Here is a 21,047-nt window from a genome sequence, read left to right as displayed (position 1 = left end):
ATTATCCTTTAAGATGGGAAATTACTGGGATGAATTGAGCTGGACCACTTTAGCCTAAAACTCCAAAGAGTAACACAGAATTTTTCCACTTCTATTTGCCTGAATTTAACTAGCTCTCTGCTTTACTGCTTACGGTAGTCCTGGCCCAGGAAAAGTAAGCAGCTGTGATGAGGGTGGATTGGGAGACTAAATTGAATATGCAAAAGCCATGTTTCTATAGAAGGCAAGGGAAATGCCTTCAGGGCTATTGATAAACTGCTGCATAAACAGGCCTATAACAAAGCCTATAGCAAGAAAACACTGGGCTGTGGGGCTGTGGGGCTGTGGGGCTGTGGGGCTGTGGGCCAAAAAGAAAAAAAACGTACACAGAGCATTTGACAATTGCTCTTCTTTGGCTAAATCCTTAAGGAACAAGCAGGTACAGGACAGGTTGCTGAAATATAACACCAAAATTCTTTCTAAATTTTGCTTATGCACCATCATTTGGAATACCAATAAAATTAGGCCAAGAGCAAATGATAAATTTGAAAAGTTCTTTGAACTTTTCAAATCCTTAATAACAGAGCTTAAAACAAGGAAAATAATTTTAGTATGGTAAAGAATTCTTTACATCAACCTAATGGGATCCAATAATGATTGAAACTGCTGAAGCTAAGGAACTTAAAAAGCAATTTTAATATTAAATGCTTTCTAGCAATTTAGCCTTTAACTGAAATTCTTTTATAAACTCAGCCCCTATTCAATATCAATATCAATACTGAGCACTTTATAATGTCTGGATTATAAAATAAAATCTTAGACCAATCATGTGGTTTAAGTTATAAATTCAAGAATTTTATTTAAAAACCTATTAAATCAGGTAAAAAATAGTTACTACCTTTCACTTAACAAAGACTTTTTAAAATTATAACCTACAGACATATAATATACATATTTACAGTGACTCAAATTAAGCCACAGGTCACAACCCACTCACCTTGACAAAACTCATTCGAATGGTACACATTTTGGTAAGCTCATATACTGCCTCAAATCCATGGTTGACAGACTGAGCCAGAAGCTGGGCAAACTCCTGATTGTTAAAAATTTTGAGGCTGCAGCTGCTGGGAATCTTACAGACAGTGGTAGGATGAAAGCCATGATGAAAGTTGCAGTTCCTACTCTGTACAAATATGCTGCTGTCACTGAGGCACTCTGCATACACCTCTCCACCAACATAGTACAGATGAACACCTTAAAAAGACAGGCATTACAAGAGTAAACTTAACAAAGCAGTATAATGAAATCGAGGAAGTTGTATGAGGTGCAACCAAGAATAACCACTACACTATGGCAAGTCTTCAGACAGGAGCTACCACTAGATGGCCTTATGCTGCCAAAGATAATCAAGAGGTTAATGTGCCTAAATCTAAAATGATCCTCAAATAACTAAGACTTAAGCCTCAAGTTGGCAGCATATTAGGTTATCAGTTCTCAGGTTTTTTTTTTCCTTTTCCAACAATCATTTATCATCTCTATGAAAGAAAGCAATGGCAAAAAAAAAATCCCCAAAAAGCACCTTATGATGAGTCCTTTCAAAGGAATTCTTAGTGCTATCAACTATCATGAATAGCTGTTTGGCAAAACGTTTTGCACTCTTTTTGCTAATGGAAAGGTCTGCAGCATTTAAAAAAAAAAAAAGCTAAGTCACATATGTAATTTCAGGTCATAGGAAAAGCCTTTAAATGGCAGATGTATTTTACTTTCCTTTAAAAAAAATGTTTTGGGTATTTAAAAAATATATAAATAATATATGAATGTTCAATATTTAAAAATTCAAATTATATAGCTAGAGCTGAAGTTGTTCCCAACTTTTCTCTACTGCAAATAGTACTAAAAAGACCATCATAGTACACACATGTGAGTCACAGACTAGTTTCAGGCTATGACATTAAAAACTAGTTTTGCTTCTGGGCAAATAAAAATGAGCCGTGGAAGAAAGGATCCTAGAACTGTATACTGGGAAAAAAGAGGAAAATGATTCTAGAATTTAAGAATTCACCAAGTAGATTTCTCTTAAATTATTCTACTGCAGAATGAAAAATCAATGCATAGAAGTGAGGCATTTTACCTAAAAAAATCATGGCAAGTTGACAGTTCTGTCAAAAAAGAATGGAAACTTTCTTTCCAACTTATTTTTGGACATAGTATTTTTCTGAATCTCTTCTATAAGAAATCATTTTACAATTAAAGTTATTTATCTTTTGTTCCTAATTTGGACCAAGACTTCCTCAAGTCAAAGAAGCAAAAAGTAGCAAGTGGTAAAAACAAAACTTCTTAAAAGAGAGGCAAACAGCTCTACCTGGGATAGGTTTCCTTTCTGACCACTTGATGCATGAGACATTTCACTGCAATGTGAAAAGTTCCTTGTTTGCTGTGGCAACTATCTTGCAGGATGAATTATAAATAAAACCCTGTTACCTGAATTTAAAAGGTGGGAGAAGTGGCAGTGAAGCCATTGAAGACTTACATCATTCAAACTGGATATCCTACCAGTAACCCTGCTCCTCTAACATAATGGAAATTCTTTCAAGTCTTCAACCCAAAATATTCCACAAATACCATAATTTTAAAATTTTAATCCTTCACTAGCATTCATATATTCTACAAATATTTCTTGTGTATGTACTATGAGCCAGGTAGCATTCTAGTTGCTGAAGATATTGTTGTGAACAATGCAAATTTCTGTACAGCTTGTATTTCAGTCAAAAAGACTGAAAATTAAAAAAATAAACACAGAATAGTATGATTTCAGACCCTAAGTACTATGAAGAAAAAATAGGTAGGATAAAGAAAAGAAGTCTGTCTTTACTTAATACATTCTTCAACATCTCCAACTTGAGGGCAGGACCATGCCTTAAGCTTCTTTGTATGCCCCAGAACCTTACACAATGCAGACTACATAGCAAGCACAACAAATGACTGAATTCAACTGAATGCAGGAAAATGACAAAAGTACCTTTTCCAATATGTCGCCTGGTGTTTTCAATTGTTGAATTACGATTAACATTTGACAACAATCCCAAGCAGAATCTACTTTTGTTATTTGAAGGGTCTGTGAATCCATCTACTAACACACTAGTAGAAGATGCATGAAAAGCTTCCCCAACACGATTGTTTAATTCATAGTAGACAATTGAACACCAATGTTTGGGCTCTTCATAGGCAACAGGCTGAACATCTGTGAACAAACCAGACAGAAGAAATGTTTAATGATTATCAGAAACTCCAGACTCTGTGTTTCCTTTAACCCACACCAAGCACTATATGAAAAAGAAAATTTTCAGATATTTCACTTAAGTCTCACTGTCCTTCCTGACTTTCAGTCTGTTTGTATGTTTGTTTTCAAAAAAACAAACATCAGAAATGCCTTGATCATAACAATTTTCAAAATTATACATATACACGGATAGGCAACATCACATTTTAGGTTATTTTTCTAGCAGAATCTAATCCAGGTTTAAATTTGAGATGACAAACCTCTGTTTCAGCAAACTAAAAGACTTAACTATACCAGTATTTTAAACAAATTATTTTAAACAAAAGTTTGAACTAAAAAACTAAGTAAGCCTCTTAGCAAACTAGGAATAGAGGGGAACTTCTTCAACTTGAGATAAAGAACATTTACAAAAAACTTACAGCTAACGTCATACTTAATGGTGAAAAACTAGAAGCTTTTCTGCTAAGATCAGTAACAAGGCAAGGATGTGCTCACCACTCCTTTACAACAACACACTGGAAATCCTAGCTGAGGCACTAAGACAAGAAAAGGAAATAAAAGGTATACAGATTGAGAAGGAAGATATAAAACTGTCTGTTCTCAAACGACAAGATTGTCTATGCAGAAAATCTGAAATGACTGACAAAAAAACTCCCAGAACTGATAAGCACTTATAGCAAGGCTGCAAGTTGTAAGGTTAATATACTAAAGTCAATCACTTTCCTATACCAGCAATGAACAAGTAGAATTTGAAATGAAAAATTCATTACCATTTATATCAGCACTCAAAAAATGAAATATTTAGGTAAAAACCAAACAAAATAGATATAAAATCTATATGAGGAAACTATGAAACTCTAAAGAAAGAATTCAAAGAAAAACTAAACAGAGATATAGTCCATGTTCATGTATAGGAAGCCTCTATATTCTTAAGATGTCAGTTCTTCCCAACATGATCTACAGAGTCAATGAAATCCCAATAAAAATCCCAACAAATCATCTTGTGGATATTGATAAACTGATCCTAAAGTTTACATGAGGAGGCAAAAGACCCATAACAACCAACACAATACTGAAAAACAAAACTGGAAGACTAACACTATCCAACTTAAAGACTCACTATAAAGCTATAGGAATCAAGACAGTGTGGTATCGGCAAAAGAAGAGAGATCAAAGGAACAGAATAGAGAGCCCAGAAATAGATCCACATAAATATAGTTAACTGATCTTTGATGAAGGATCTTGGTTACTTCCCCAATAATAGATACAAGATAGTCTTTCCAACAAATAGTATAAGAACAACTGACATTCACAGGCAAAAAAATGAATCTAGACACAACATCTTACACTATTCATGAAAATTACCTCAAAAATGGATCACAGACCTATGATACAAAACTATAAAACTCTAGAAGATAGCAGAGGAGAATATCTAGATGACCTTGAATAGGATGATGGCTTTTTAGATACAACACCACGGCACCATCAAAAGAATGAGAAGACAAGCCACAGAATGGGAAAATATATTTGCAAAAGACACGTTTGGTTAAAGGACTGTGACACAAAATATACAAAGAACTCTTAAAACTCAACAAGAAAATGAACAAGGTAATGAGAAAAACTGGTCAAAGACATGAACAGACACCTCACTGAAGAAGATATACACATGGCAAATAAACATATAAAAAGATGCTCCACATTACATGTCATCAGGAAAATGCAAATTAAAATTGCAAAGAGACACTACTACACAACCATTAGAATGACCAAAATCCAAAGCACTGACAACACCAAATGCTGGTGAAGAAGAGGAGCAACAGAAACTCTCATTCACTGCCGGTGAGAATGTAAAATGGTACAGCCCCTTTGGAAGACAGTCTGTTGACCTCTTACAAAACTAAACAAACTTTTACCATACAATCCAGCACATGTGTTCCTCGGTATTTACCTAAAGGAGTCAAAAACTTATGTCCACACAAAAACTGCAGAGAGATGTTTATAGAAGCTTTATTCATAACTGCTAAAACTTGAAAGCAACCAAGATATCCTTCAAGAGGTGAATGGATAAATGAACTGTGGTACACCAGACAATGGAATATTATTCAACACTAAAAAGAAATGAGCTATCAAGCCACGAAAAGACATGGTTGGTGGGGGACTTAAATGTATATTACTAAGTGAAGAAGCCAATCTGAAAAGGCTACATACTGTAAGATTCCGATTACAAGACATCTGGAAAAGGCAAAACTATGGAGACAATAAAAAGATCAGTGGTTGCCAGGGGTTAGGAGACAGGGAGGGATGAACAGGCAGAGCACAGAGGATTTTTAGGGAAGTGAAACTATTCTATATGATAATATAATGATGGCTACATGTCATTATTCATTTGTTACAACCCAAAGAATGTTAGTACAAAAAATGAATCCTAATGTAAATTACAGAATGGTAGTTACCAAGGGGGTAAGGTGAGGGGGAATGGGGAGTCATTATTTAATAGGTACAGAGTTCTATTTGAAATGATGAAAAAGTTCTGAAAATGGATAGGAGTGATGGTTTGCTGAATACTGTGGATGTACTCAATGCTACTGAAGTGTACACAACAGAGCCCCCAAAGTACAAGAAGCAAAAACTAACAGAACTAGAAGTGGAAATAAATATTCAACGGTAGTAGCTGGGGACTTCAATCTCCCACTCTCAATAATTGATAGAACAATTAGAAAGAAAATAAGCAAGGATACAGATGATCTGAACACTACTGACCAGCTTCATCTAACTGAAATCCAGAGATCCTATGACACCCTACGACATCAGAATATACAATTTTTTCAAAGGCACATGGAGTATTGTCTAAAAGAGACTATATGTTTTGCCAAGGGTTGGCAAACCTTTTCTACCCACCCAAATGGGCAAATCCAGCAACATATAAAAAGGATTATACACCATGACCAAGTGGGATGCAATACCTTAGGTTTTGCAGGCCACGTACTATCTGTCATATATTCTTCTTCTTCTTAACAATTCTTTAATAATCTAGAAACCATTCTTAGGTCACAGGCTATACAAAAACAAGCATAAAACAAGTCTCAACAAATTTAAAGAACTGAAATCATACCAAATATGTTCAAAGCACACAACAGAATTAAATTAGGAATCAACAACAAAAAGAAATTTGGGAAATCTTGAAATATTTGGAAATTGATAAACATGCTACTAAATAATCCATGGGTCAAAGAAGAAACCACAACGGAAATTTTAAAATATTTTCAACTGAATAAAAATAAAGACAAACAAAAATAAAAATTTATGGGATGCAGTTAGAAGTGTGATTAGAGGGAAAGAAATAGTTTTTAACACCCATATTAGAAAAGAAACAACTCAAATTAATAATGTAAGATTCAGAAACTACAAAAAGAAAAGTAAACTAAAAGTAAACTTGCATTCTTCAAAGCAAGAAAAAATGAAGGAAATAAAGATTAGAGTGGAATTCAATGGAAGAGGGAAAAGTTGTCATTCAAAAGATAAACAAAGGGCTTCCCTGGTGGCGCAGTGGTTGAGAGTCTGCCTGCCGATGCAGGGGACACGGGTTCGTGCCCCGGTCCGGGAAGATCCCACATGCCGCAGAGCGGCTGGGCCCGTGAGCCGTGGCCGCTGAGCCTGCACATCCGGAGCCTGTGCTCCGCAACAGGAGAGGCCACAACAGTGAGGCCCGCGTACCACAAAAAAAATAAATAAATAAGGTAAACAAAATTGACAATCCCTTAACTAAACCAACGAGAAAAAAATAACATGACACAAACTACCAAAATCAGGAATTAATACATCACTACCAACTCCTACAGAAATTAGAGAGATTATAAAGGATACTACCAAAAACTTTATGTCAAATTAGATAATTTAGATGAAATGGACAAATTCCCAGAAAGACACAAATTACCAAAATTGACTCAAGAAAAAACAAACTCTGAATAGACCAATATAATAACTAAAGAAACTGAATCGATTATTTAAAATCTTCCCACAAATAGAAGTCCAAGCCGAAATGGCTTCACTGGTAAATTCTACCACATATTTAAAGAAGAAATAATACTAATACTTCAAAAACTCTTCCAAAAATTGGAGGGAACACTTCCCAACTCATTCCGTGAGGCCATTATTACCTGACAGCAATACCAAACAAAGACATCACAAGAAAATTACAGACCAATATCCTTCATGAATATACAAGCAAAAATACTCAACAAAATATTAGTAAACCTAGCCAAGCAATATGTAAAAAAGGATTATACACCATGACCACATGGGTTTTATCCTAGGAATACAAGGTTGGTTTAACATCAGAAAATCAATTCATGTAATACACCTTATTACTAGAAAAAAAGAACAAAAAACGCACATGATCATCTCAGTAGATGCAGAAAAAGCTTTTGACAAAATCCAACATTCATTCATGATAAAAATTCTCAATCTAGGAATAGAAGAGAACTAACAATTTGCTGGCTAGACTCTCTAGAACAATACTGAACAGAAGTAATAAAAGCCGACATCATTGTCTTACTCCCAATTATAGATGGAAAGTAATTCAGTTTTTTATCATTAATTATGATAGCTATAGGGTTTTCATATATGCCCTTTAATAATAAGAGAGAAGGAGAAGTTAAACGCATTCAGATTGGATAGGAAAAAAAAATACTATTTTTTATTCATGGATGACATGCTCCTATATTTAAAAGACCTTAAGGAATCCACAGATGCACACACAAAAAACCTACCACTAGAACTAATAAATGAATTCAGCAAGATTTCAGGTTACAAGATTAATATACAAAAATCAACTGTATGTTTTTAATTAAAAAAAATTTTTTTTTATAGTGACCAATAGAAATTTATTTCATTAGTTAGACCTGAAACCACTGCATTAATGCCATTTTGAAACTAAACTTTCAGGGATTTAATACAGTTGTTCTTTAACAACAGAACTTGGTTCATTCACTACTTAAGACATGATTATTTAAATTAAAGTTAATTGGTTTCCTTACTCTCCTTTAGGGCTTTAGGCTCAGGATATTTCTATTAGAAAAATCTAATTTGTCTCAAGTTCCTATTTCTAAATTTCAGAGTGGTTAAAATGCTCTTATATTTTAAATCTTTGTAGCAAAAATTATGTCTAAAATTACAGCTCAAACTGGCAAAGCAATTAAAGATGCAGGTGACGCAAGTCTTCTTTTAAGTCTTTTTCATACAGTTTTACTGAGATACAATTGACATATGGCACTGTACAAGTTTAAGGTATACAGCATAATGATCTGTCTTACATACATCATGAAACGATTATCATGATCAATTTAGTGAACACCCATCATCTCATATAGACACAAAATTAAAGAAACAGAAAAAAACTTTTTCCTAGTGATGAGAACTCTTAGGATTTACTCTCTTAACAGCTTCGTATATAACATACAGCAGTGTTAACTACATTTATCATGTTGTATGTTATATCCCTAGTACTTCTTTATCTTATAACTGGAAGTATGTGCCTTTTGACTGCCTTCATCCAATCAATTTTATTTCTATCTACCAATGAAGAATCCAAACTCGAAATTAAAAAATTCTTCCACACACCTCGCAATAAATTTAAAAAGAAAAGAGAAACATTCCATGTCTGTGTACTAGAAGGGGACAGCAAATCTCCCCAAGTTGATTTAAAGAGTCAATGTGACCTCTATCAAAGTCCAAGGAAGAGTTTTGGTGGGGGACAGAAATTGACAAACTGATACTAAAATGATATGAAAATATGCAAAGAATGCAGAATTGCCAAACAATTTTTAAAAAGAAGAACAAAGTTGGAGGACTAACACTTCTTGTTTTCAAAACTTACTATAAAACTTTAGTAATCAAGATGGTGAGTACAGACATACAGATCAATGAACAAAATTGAGAGTCCTGAAATAAACTCTTAAATTTATAGTCAACTGATTTCTGAAAAAGATGCCAAGACAATTCAGTAGAGAAATGATATTCTTTTCAACAAATAGTGCTAGAACCAACTGGATGTCTACTTGTGCAAAGATGAATTTAGACCGTTAACATACAAAAACCTTAACTCAAAATGAATCATAGACATAAATATAAGAGCTAAAGAACTTCTAGGAGAACACACAGGAGAATAATTTTTATGACCTTGGGATAGACATAGATTTTTTAGATGTAACACCAAAAGCATAATCCAGAAAAAAATTGATAACTTCATCAAAATTAAAAACTTTTGTGCTTCAAAAGACACCATTAAGAAAATGAAAAGACAATCCAGAGATTGAGAGAAAATATTTGCAAATCACATATCTGAAAAAGGACTTCTATTCAAAATATATACAGAACTCTTAAAACTCAATAATAAGACAAACAAAGGACTTCTATCTAAGATATATACAGCACTCTTACAACTCAACAATAAGACAAACAACCCAATTAAAAAAATAAGGCAAAAGATTTAAATAAGCCAAAGAAGATACATGAATGGCTAGGTACATTAAAAATGTTCAAAATCATTACTCATTAGGGAAACACAAATTAAAACAAATGAGACACCACTTCACACCCATCAGAATAACTATAATCAAAAAGATAAATAATAACAAGTCTTAGGAGGATATGGAGAAACTAGAACCCTTATATGGTACTGGTAAAAATGTAAAATGGTGCTTTCACTTTACAGTAATTTTGTAGTTTCTCGTAAATACTTAAATTTACCCTGTGACGCAGAAAAATAAAAAAAAGACCTATCTGCAAATGTTGATTACAGCATTGTTCATGCTAGCCAAAAACTAGAGACAATTCAAATGTCCATCGACAGATAAATGGGTAAACAAAATGTGGTATATCCATAAAATAAAATACTGTTCAGCAATAAAAAAGAACATTATTGATACATGGTGCAACATGGATGAATCTTGAAAACAACACAATTTGTGATTCTATTTATATGAAAAGTTCGGAAAAGGCAAATCTACAGGTACAGAAAACAGATTAGAACGTTCCTGGAGCTGGGGACAGGAGGGGATAGACTGCAAATAGGCACAAGGGATATTTTTAAAGGGTTATGAAAATGTTCCAAAACTAGATTGCGGTGATGGTGTAAAATTTTACACATTTACTAAAAATCATCGAATCATACAGTTAAAATGGATAAATTTTATGGTATATAAATTATTACTGGTTCAATATGGCGGAGTAGAAGGACGTGCGCTCACTCCCTCTTGCGAGAGCACCAGAATCACAACTAACTGCTGAACAATCATCGACAGGAAGACACTGGAACTCACCAAAAAAGATACCCCACATCCAAAGACAAAGGAGAAGCCACAATGAGAAGGTAGGAGGGGCGCAATCACAGTAAAATCAAATCCCATAACTCCTGGGTGGGTGACTCACAAACTGGAAAACACTTATACCACAGAAGTCCACCCACTGGAGTGAAGGTTCTGAGCCCCATGTCAGGCTTCCCAACCTGGGGGTCCGACAACGGGAGGAGGAATTCCTAGAGAATCAGACTTTGATGGCTAGTGGGATTTGATTGCAGGACTTCGACAGGACTGGGGGAAACAGAGACTCCACTCTTGGAGGGCACACACAAAGTAGTGTGCGCATCGGGACCCAGGGGAAGGAGCAGTGACCCCAGGGGAGACTGAACCAGACCTGCCTGCTAGTGTTGGAGGGTCTCCTGCAGAGGCAGGGGGTGGCTGTGGTTCACCTTGGGGACAAGGACACTGGTAGCAGAAGTTCTGGGAAGTACTCGTTGGTGTGAGCCCTCCTAGAGTCCGCCATTAGCCCCACCAAAGACCCAGGTAGGCTACAGTGCTGGGTCACCTCAGGCTAAATAACCAACGGAGGGAACCCAGCCCCACCCATCAGTAGACAAGCAGATTAAAGTGTTACTGAGCTCTGCCCACCAGAGCAACACCCAGCTCTACCCACCACCAGTCCCTCCCATCAGGAAACTTGCACAAGCCTCTTTGATAGCCTCATCCACCAGAAGGCAGACAGCAGAAGCAAGAAGCACTACAATTCTTCAGCCTGTGGAAGGAAAACCACACTCACAGAAAGACAGACAAAATGAAAAGGCAAAGACTTTGTACCAGATGAAGGAACAAGATAAAACCTCAGAAAAACAACTAAATGAAGTGGAGATAGGCAACCTTCCAGAGAAAGAATTCAGAATAATGATAGTGAAGATGATCCAGGACCTGGGAAAAAGAATGGAGGCAAAGATCGAGAAGATGCAAGAAATGTTTAACAAAGACCTAGAAGAATTAAAGAACAAACAAACATAGATGAACAATAACTGAAATGAAAAATACACTAGAAGGAATCAATAAGACACTGATGAAAGATATTAAAGATGATATAAACAGATGGAGAGATATACCATGTTCTTGGATTGGAAGAATCAACATTGTGAAAATGACTCTACCACCCAAAGCAATCAACAGATTCAATGCAATCCCTATCAAACTACCAATGGCATTTTTCACAGAACTAGAACAAAAAATTTCACAATTTGTATGGAAACACAAAAGACCCCGAATAGCCAAAGCAATCTTGAGAAAGAAAAACGGAGCTGGAGGAATAAGGCTCCCTGACTTCAGACTATACTACAAAGCTACAGTAATCAAGAGAGTATGGTACTGGCACAAAAACAGAAATATAGATCAATGGAACAGGAAAGCAAGCCCAGAGATAAACCCACATACATATGGTCACCTTATTTCTGATAAAGGAGGCAAGAATATACAATGGAGAAAAGACAGCCTCTTCAATAAGTGGTGCTGGGAAAACTGGACAGCTACATGTAAAAGAAGGAAATTAGAACACTCCCTAACACAATACACAAAAATAAACTCAAAATGGATTAAAGACCTAAATGTAAGGCCAGACACTAAAACTCTTAGAGGAAAACATCGGCAGAACACTCTATGACATAAATCACAGCAAGATCTTTTTTGACCCACCTCCTAGAGGAATGGAAATAAAAACAAAAATAAACAAATGGGACCTAATGAAACGTAAAAGGTTTTGCACAGCAAAGGAAACCATAAACATGATGAAAAGACAACCCTCAGAATGGGAGAAAATATTTGCAAATGAAGCAACTGACAAAGGATTAATCTCCAAAATTTACAAGCAGCTCATGCAGCTCAATATCAAAAAAACAAACAACCCAATCCAAAAATGGGCAGAAGACCTAAATAGACATTTCTCCAAAGAAGATATACAGACTGCCAACAAACACATGAAAGAATGTTCAACGTCACTAATTATTAGAGAAATGCAAATCAAAACTACAATGAGGTATCACCTCACACCAGTCAGAATGGCCATCACCAGAAAATCTACAAACAGTAAATGCTGGGGAGGGTGTGGAGAAAGGGAACCCTCTTGCACTGTTGGTGGGAATGTAAATTGATACAACCACTATGGAGAACAGTATGGAGATTCCTTAAAAAACTAAAAATAGAATTACCATATGACCCAGCAATCCCACTACTGGGCATATACACTGAGAAAACCATAATTCAAAGAGTCATGTACCACAATGTTCACTGCAGATCTATTTACAACAGCCAGGACATGGAAGTGTCCATCGACAGATAAATGGATAAAGAAGAGTGCCACATATATACAATGGAATATTACTCAGCCAAAAAAAGAAACAAAATTGAATTATTTGTAGTGAGGTGGATGGACCTAGAGTCTGTCATACAGAGTGAAGTAAGTCAGAAAGAGAAAAACAAATATAGTATGATAACCCATATATATGGAATTAAAAAAAAATGGTTCTGAAGAACCTAGGGGCAGGACAGGAATAAAGACGCAGACGTAAAGAATGGACTTGAGGACAAGCGGAGGGGGAAGGGTAAGCTGGGACGAAGTGAGGGAGTGGCATGGACATATATACACTACCAAATGTAAGATAGCTAGCTAGTGGGAAGCAGCCACATAGCACAGGGAGATCAGCTCGGTGCTTTGTGACCACCTAGAGGGGTGGGATAGGGAGAGAGGGAGGGAGGGAGACACAAGAGGAGGGGATATGGGGATATATGTATAGCTGATTCACTTTGTTATAAAGCAGAAACTAACACACCATTGTAAAGCAATTATACTGCAATAAAGATGTTCAAAAATTTTTTTAATTTAAAAAATAAAAGAAAAACAAAGAAGACATACAGCCAAGAAGCACATGAAAAGCTTCTCAACATCACTTATTATCAGAGAAATGCAAATCAAAACTACAGTGAGGTATCACCTCACACCAGTTAGAATGGGCATCATCAGAAAATCTACAAACAACAAATGCTGGAGAGGGTATGGAGAAAAGGGAACCCTTTTGTACTGTTGGTGGGAATATAAATTGGTACAGCCACTATGGAGAACAGTATGGAGATTCCTTAAAAAACTAAAAATAGAATTACCATATGACGCAGCAATCCCATTACTGGGCACATACCCAGAGAAAACCATAATTCAAAAAGACACATGAGTGCTTCCCTGGTGGCGCAGTGGTTGAGAGTCTGCCTGCCGATGCAGGGGACACGGGTTCGTGCCCCGGTGTGGGAAGATCCCACATGCCGCGGAGCAGCTGGGCCCATGAGCCGTGGCCGCTGAGCGTGCACATCCGGAGCCTGTGCTCCACAACGGGAGAGGCCACAACAGTGACAGGCCCGCGTACCACACACACACACACAAAAAAACAGACACATGAACCCCAATGTTCAGTGCAGCACTATTGACAATAGCCAGGTCATGGAAGCAATCTAAATCCCCATCGACAGATGAATGGATAAAGAAGATGTGGTATGCATATACAATGGAATATTACTCAGTCATGAAAAGGAACGAAATTGGGTAATTTGTAGAGACGTGGATGGATCTAGAGACTGTCATACAGAGTGAAGTAAGTCAGAAAGAGAAAAACAAATATCGTATATTATCGCATGTATGTGGAACCTAGAAAAATGGTACAGATGAACCAGTTTGCAGGGCAGAAATTGAGACACTGATGTAGAGAACAAACATATGGACACCAAGGGAGGAAAGCGGCGGGGGTGTGTGTGTGGGGGTGGTGGGATGAACTGGGAGACTGGGATTGACATGTATACACTAATATGTATAAAATAGATAACTTATAAGAACCTGCTGTATAAAAAATAAATTAAAAAAATAAATTACTGCACCTCAATAAAGCTGGTTGTTCAAAGTGGCTAAGAAGTTAAAAAAGAAAAGAGCAACAACAAAGTATTGTATTTCTCTTACCTCTGCTGGATATACTGGGCATAATCTGAGGAATCAAATTATTGCTTGTATCCATGGGCTGGGAATTATCTTGACCCATCTGATCATCTGGTGGCATATATGCAGGAGGAGGAGTATCAGCTAAGAGGAAGAAAATGAGACAAGTTAAGTCCCAAAAGAATAGTTAAAATCTTCATCCTGCTCAAAGTTAATCTAAACGCATCTGTAAATTCTTAAGATTACCAGCAGGATTCATTACTAAACATCAGAGACACACAAAAATGTAGGATGCTACCTTAGGGCAAGGGAAAAGGAGAAAAGACAGCACACCCATTAGCTACCAGAAACCTACTGCAGGTCCACATGAATTTGTTCCAATCCAGGATAGTAAGATCAGTGCTAAAATTCACTAAAATAGAATTCAGGGTCAAGAATTTTGCCTCCATTTGCTTAGAATCATATGCTTATAGAAACTGCAACTACTGCAGGTCAATCTGAAGGCCACAGATTATCCTTGTTTAGATAGATATCTACAGAGACATTTCTGAATTATCAAGATCATCACATACTGTATGGTTATTTAAAACTGGAAAATAAAACCATGCTCTTTCAAAATTTGCCAACACTAACAGCAGCTGTCTAATTCTTCTGCAATGTCCTAAAATGGTTGCTCTGTCCTATTAAATGGCTAAATCCTATTAAGTGGCTCTTAGGAAACTGAAAGTTAACTAGAATATCTTTTGAGTTCCAACATTTGTGGTTGAAAACCTTTATAAAAGCTACAGCTATACTTATTTGTCTCATAATGTAAATACTGAATATAACTTGTTTTTCACCTCAACGTTTGTATAAGATGTATTTTGAGACAGAGCTACAGTCAGCAGTGAATCTAGGCCAAAGGATGAAAATTAGTTTTTGAACAAACACCTAACAGCAAGTTAAACAGTTGGAACTGAAATCCTCTTCAAAGAAACACAACACAACAAAATACAACTTCATCAATTGCTACTTCACTGCAGTAAAGAAACTACAAAGTATATATTTACTTATGACCCTACTTACAACAGTAGGCATCCCAATATTTCTTGACACAGTGACCTCACGATTTACTCACATAAGACAGGCATGCCATTAACAAAATTTAGCAACTTTAAAAATCCACTTATGATCCTTCTTCAGGCAAATCGGTGCATCAGTTACCTAGTTAAAGATAACTGGGGTTCATTTTAACCTACCGAAGTACAAAATGATTTGACAAGCAATGTAGCACAGTTAAAAAAGCACACACTTTAGAGTCAGAGAAACCTGGGCCTGAACCCCACTTACTAGCTGTGCGACCTTACGCAAGGTATTTAAGCTCTTGGGGTTAATACCAGTTTTGTTTTCCATCCATAAAACAAAAAAAATCTATCTCACTTGGTTGTTCTGAAGATTAAATTTAATGTGGTATCTTTCATCACAGTATGTTACATAAAAGGCACCTGATAAATGGTACTTGGTATTATAAATTATACAAAAATATTTAACTTTTCGTCAAATATAGCTACTTCCTTTGTTGTTGCTCTTGTTTTGGCAGAACTTAATTTTAATGCCTGATGGTATATATGGATTTAGTAATTTGGTCCAATAAATGGTCAGTTGACATCTAACAACATTTTGTTTCCAGATTAGCTACTTTACTTCACATTCATCATTTTGTCTTTATGTTTTTGATAAGCTTTTACTACACGCTGCCTTTACTGTATATAGGACTCCTCTCTATGAAACCTTTCAAATTAACACCATTTGGCTTCAATCTCTCAAGCTGCACTGGCAACCACTTGACACATGGTTATATCTATAGTTAGCAGTAAATGTATTTATGTGTTGCTATAACTTTGTCTATTCATTTAACAAATATTTATTGAGAATCTACTGCATACTAGATTCTGATATAGGTACTGGGTATGTAGCAATAAACAAAAGATGCTATAAAATCCCTGTTTTCATGGAGTTTATAGTCAAGACGGGGGAGGCTGGGGAAAGGCAGACTGTAAATAAAGACAATATATACTATACTGGATTGTAATACATGCTATAGAGAAAGATCAAGCAATGAGAGAGGGAAGGTGGGTTGGGAGGAGGGAGTGCAATTTTTAAATTCTATCTTATTTTATTGTCATTATTCTTAAAGGGTAATCTCTGATCTCCCCCAAATTGTGTTTGCTTTTTTAAAAAATTCAATTTATTTAAACTAAAAAAAATAAAAACAGTTCATCCACTTCCCCCACCACCTCTGGCAACCACCAATCTGTCCTCTGTACCTGTGAGCTTAGTTTCTTATTTATTTTTTAAGATTCCACATATCTTATTTGAGAGAGACCATATAGTATTTGTCTTTCTCAGTCTTATTTCATCTAGCATAATGCTGTCAAGGTTCACCCATGTTGTCACAAATGGCAAGATTTCATTCTTTTTTTATGGCTGGATAATATTCCACTGCGTGTGTATGTGTGTTATCATATCTTCTTTATCCATTCATCTATCAGTGAACACTTAGGTTGCTTCCAAATCATGTCTACTGTAAATAATGCTGCAATGAACATGGTGGGGGTAGATATCTTTCTGAGTTAGTGTTTTTGTTTTCTTTGGATAAATATCCAGAAGTAGAACTGCAGAATCACATGGTAGTTCTATTTCTGATTTTTTGAGGAAACTCCATACTGTTTTCAAAAGTGGCTGTACTAATTTACATTCCCACCAACAGTGCACAAGAGTTCCCATATCTCCAGATCCTCACCAACACTTGTTACTTCCAACACGTTGCAGTTGCATTTCTACCTATCTCGAAATAATAAAGCATAATATGCTGAAAATGTTGCTTTTTTCCTTCCATCTTCAATATTAAAATGACTGCACAAAAATTGACCAATTTTGATAAGTCTCTTTTTAAATGAATGCTGATATGACGGCTGTCAAATACAATCTAACAAAACTGTTCCAACTGAAGTTAAAGACAACTAAGTGCTACTAGAGCCATCTTATGGAAAAAACTGAACAAATCTTTTGGCCCACCCAGTAATTGACCATTTTTGCATGAGTTTATTTCTGGACTCTCTATTCTGTTCCAATGATCTATGTGTCTGTTTTTATGCCAATATTATATTATTTTGATTATTACAGCTTTGTAATGCAGTTTGAAATCAGGGAGTGTGATGCCATCTGCTTTGTCCTTCTTTCTGAAAACTGCTTTGGCTGTTCGGGGTCTTTTATGGTTCTATACAAATTTCAGGATTGTTTCTATATTTTGTGAAAAATATGTCTACTTACATTTTTTTAAACTTATGGTACTTGGCAAAATAAAATTCCAAACTCTTCTGGAAATCAAACAATTACCAAAGAATAGTCAAAAATAGTTGGCTCTTGGCATATTAACAGTTCACCCAAGGATCAGTAGTATTAGAACAACTGCTAACTCTTAGGAATTACTTTTTTGTATCAATAAAATAAATAATCTTACCTGGGAGCTGAAATGGACTTCCTGGTCCAGAACTTGCTGGGGAGTTGGGATATGTGCTGCTAGCAGGGGAAGGAGGGTAGGGACTATTTGGAGATAAGGGAAAAGGAGTGTTGTTGGGCTGATGGAAAGAATCTGGAAACGTTGCATTTTGTGGCATGTGAGGTTCATTGTGGCTTAAGTTTCTAAACTGAACCAGAAGGCTGTGTTGTGGGTTGAATTCATTATGACGAGGCACTAATACTGGAGGTAAGACTGAAAGACAAAAATCAAAAGTCATCTGTCAGCAACGACTAAAACATCTCATACACATGAAGGGAAAGACAGAAAGGATTCAGGGAAGACTGTAAACCTTTTAAAACAATATATTTTTAGGAAGGGCTGCTTTGTAGAACCTTGAATCTATATTTACAAAATAACTAAACCAAAAATTCTCTAAGCACTCAGCCTATATAAAATACTCTAGAAGACAGAACATCCAAATCAGAGAAGATATCACTCCTATTCTATAAGAGATCAAGCACATTTAAGAACAACCATAATTACAACACAGGGAATATAGCCAATAATTTATAAAAACTATAAATGGAGTATAACCTTTAAAAATTGTGAATCACCATGTTGTACACCTGAAACTTATATAATACTGTACATCAACTATACCTATTTAAAAAAAGGGGGCTTCCCTGGTGGCACAGTGGTTGAGAGTCCGCCTGCCAATGCAGGGGACACGGGTTCGTGCCCCGGCCCAGGAAGATCCCACATGCCACAGAGCGGCTAGGCCCGTGAGCCATGGCCGCTGAGCCTGCGCGTCCGGAGCCTGTGCCCCGCAACGGGAGAGGCCATAACAGTGAGAGGCCCGCATACCGCAAAAAAAAAAAAAAAAAAAAGGTAAATATGTCATCATCTCCTTAGATGTTACTGCTGTTGGTCTTGCTTTGTCTACATGCAACAGGGAACACATCCTGAACCATGTGCACAAAAGTATCATCCCTTAGTTTGCAACCAAGGTAGCTATTTCCATGACATTACTGCTTTGCATGTTTGCTCTTTACCATTCAAGACTGTGGATGCTTTTAATGAAATAAGAAGCTAATATTAATTTGAAATAAAATAATGGATTAATATAACTTAAAAATTTTTTTTAATTAAAAAATAGATAAAAACAACAATAATACAGAGAATTTAATGCACTGGGAGTTGAACAGAGGTAAGTATTCCCAGCTAGCAAGGAATCAAACAAAATACCATGGAAAAGACAACATCTGATTGGACCTTAAAGACCTGGAAGCATTTCACACGGAAGTGCTAGGGGTGGAGAGTGTAAAGAATGTAAAGGAGGAGATGGATAAAGATAAGAAAAAACAGTCAGGTGGCCTAAGCACTGAACTGGGAGGTAAGACTAGAGAATAAAGTTGAGATCAGCTATGCACATGCCCTGAAAGCCTCCATGTTTCCAATTTTGGACATTTTACCTTTCTTTCTTTGAGAGATCTTGCATTTTATGTTCTTCAGTAAAGTTTTCCCAACTGAAAACAGTAAAAATTCCTAGGTAGAGGTCTTCCATTCAAAATAATTTTTCTAAACACGACCATAATGAAAATATATACAAGAAAGCCTAAACATCTTAAGAGATACACTTTTTCTTAGCACATTCACTTTATTCAAATATTCAATTTCTCTAAAGACCCAAGTGTCAACCACATACAAATATCTGATCACCTTTCCCTACAGGAAATTGAAACAAACCTGATTTCTCTAAACTCTTACGGTACTAATTCATCTCTTTTATAACTTTCCTATATTTGTCAGTGTAATTTCACTTCCGAAAATCTCACTTTGACTCTGACATCAGTCAGCAGGAACAAAATCAATCTGTTTTTAAGTTAACTGGGTCACACTTCCCCTCCCTGAAGTAAGAATGAACCTGAGGAATCAGAAGCTCTGTAATTTGTACTGTTTTTTTATCTCTTTTCATTTTACTGAATTAGTGTTGTGATTATGTAGTTAACATCTGATTACAATCGCTTTGTTCTACAGTGTATTACTAACTGCTGTTCCCCTTACAAAATGATGGGACAGATGCCACTGGACAGTAGGGCATGAGACAGTAAGAATGTCTATGTGTAGCTGGCTAGAATCTGAAAGACTTAGTGAAATAACAACTTAGGAGTTCAATCCAGTAAGGATTTCTTTACATTTTTTTTTTTTGAGGCAGAACTAAAATCACTGATTTCTCTCTTACTTGTATATTATCTATACACATCTTTTTTTTAGAAATTATTTAATTTTCATTCAAAAATAATACATGGATAGTTTAAAAAAATAGATGCTATAAGAGATTATAAACAAAAAGAACAATTTCTAAGCCTCCTCCCATACTGCTTCCAGAGACAACAAATTTAAACTCTTAGCCATTTCTTCTAACATTTACTTTGTGCACTACTAAGTAATATGCTTATACTGTTGTTATTGGTTGGTCAAGACATTATTCGTAGACTTGCTTTTATGGCAAATGAAGTAGCTTTCTTAAACCATTCTATCCCACTCCCCTTGCCCTTCCCCACAATAAAGTCACATAAAAAATTTTGGTTAAATCAATATCCAGGGTTTATATTTTATATGTTATACAAATTACATAAATACAATTCACTGCTGAACTGTATTTATTATGTATAAATAATAAATACAAGTATATATCATGATTATATTTTTCCTTGAACAATGTTTTTATTAATTATTGCCCTGGTCCTTCATTTGCTTAATCTCAAGTCTGTACCACTAATTTCCAGAAGTCCAACAGATCTCTCAAATTCCCATCAATATTATTTTCCAGATCCCACAAATATACAAATAATCTATTGATTCCACTTTCTCCCCTGATCCTCCATCCTTTGCTATAATCTAGACTGGCTGCTACTTAAGTCTCCTACAAATCTGAGGTCCTTGGACTTCCCCTTCTCTTCTCTCCTGTTGGATCCCATTTCCTGGACCTCATTCTCTATT

General features: G+C 35.9%; 1 protein-coding gene across 4 annotated transcripts in view; it reads right to left on the bottom strand.

Moving 5' to 3' along the window:
- Positions 1 to 21,047, bottom strand: part of SMAD5 (SMAD family member 5) — a 55,569-nt gene that overhangs the window by 10,125 nt on the left and 24,397 nt on the right. For all 4 annotated transcript variants that reach the window (XM_060143660.1, XM_060143659.1, XM_060143658.1 and 1 more), the window contains exons 3-6: positions 18,045 to 18,296; positions 14,567 to 14,686; positions 2,999 to 3,220; positions 977 to 1,233 (exon numbers count right to left, since the gene is read on the bottom strand). In XM_060143660.1, the coding sequence (XP_059999643.1) occupies positions 977 to 1,233; positions 2,999 to 3,220; positions 14,567 to 14,686; positions 18,045 to 18,296 (851 nt within the window). The remainder of the gene's footprint in view (positions 1 to 976; positions 1,234 to 2,998; positions 3,221 to 14,566; positions 14,687 to 18,044; positions 18,297 to 21,047) is intronic.

This window comes from Lagenorhynchus albirostris, chromosome 3 (genome assembly GCF_949774975.1).
Source record: "Lagenorhynchus albirostris chromosome 3, mLagAlb1.1, whole genome shotgun sequence".
In the NCBI taxonomy this organism is placed as follows: Eukaryota; Metazoa; Chordata; class Mammalia; order Artiodactyla; family Delphinidae; genus Lagenorhynchus; species Lagenorhynchus albirostris.
This window is presented reverse-complemented; position numbering and strand designations above follow the sequence as displayed.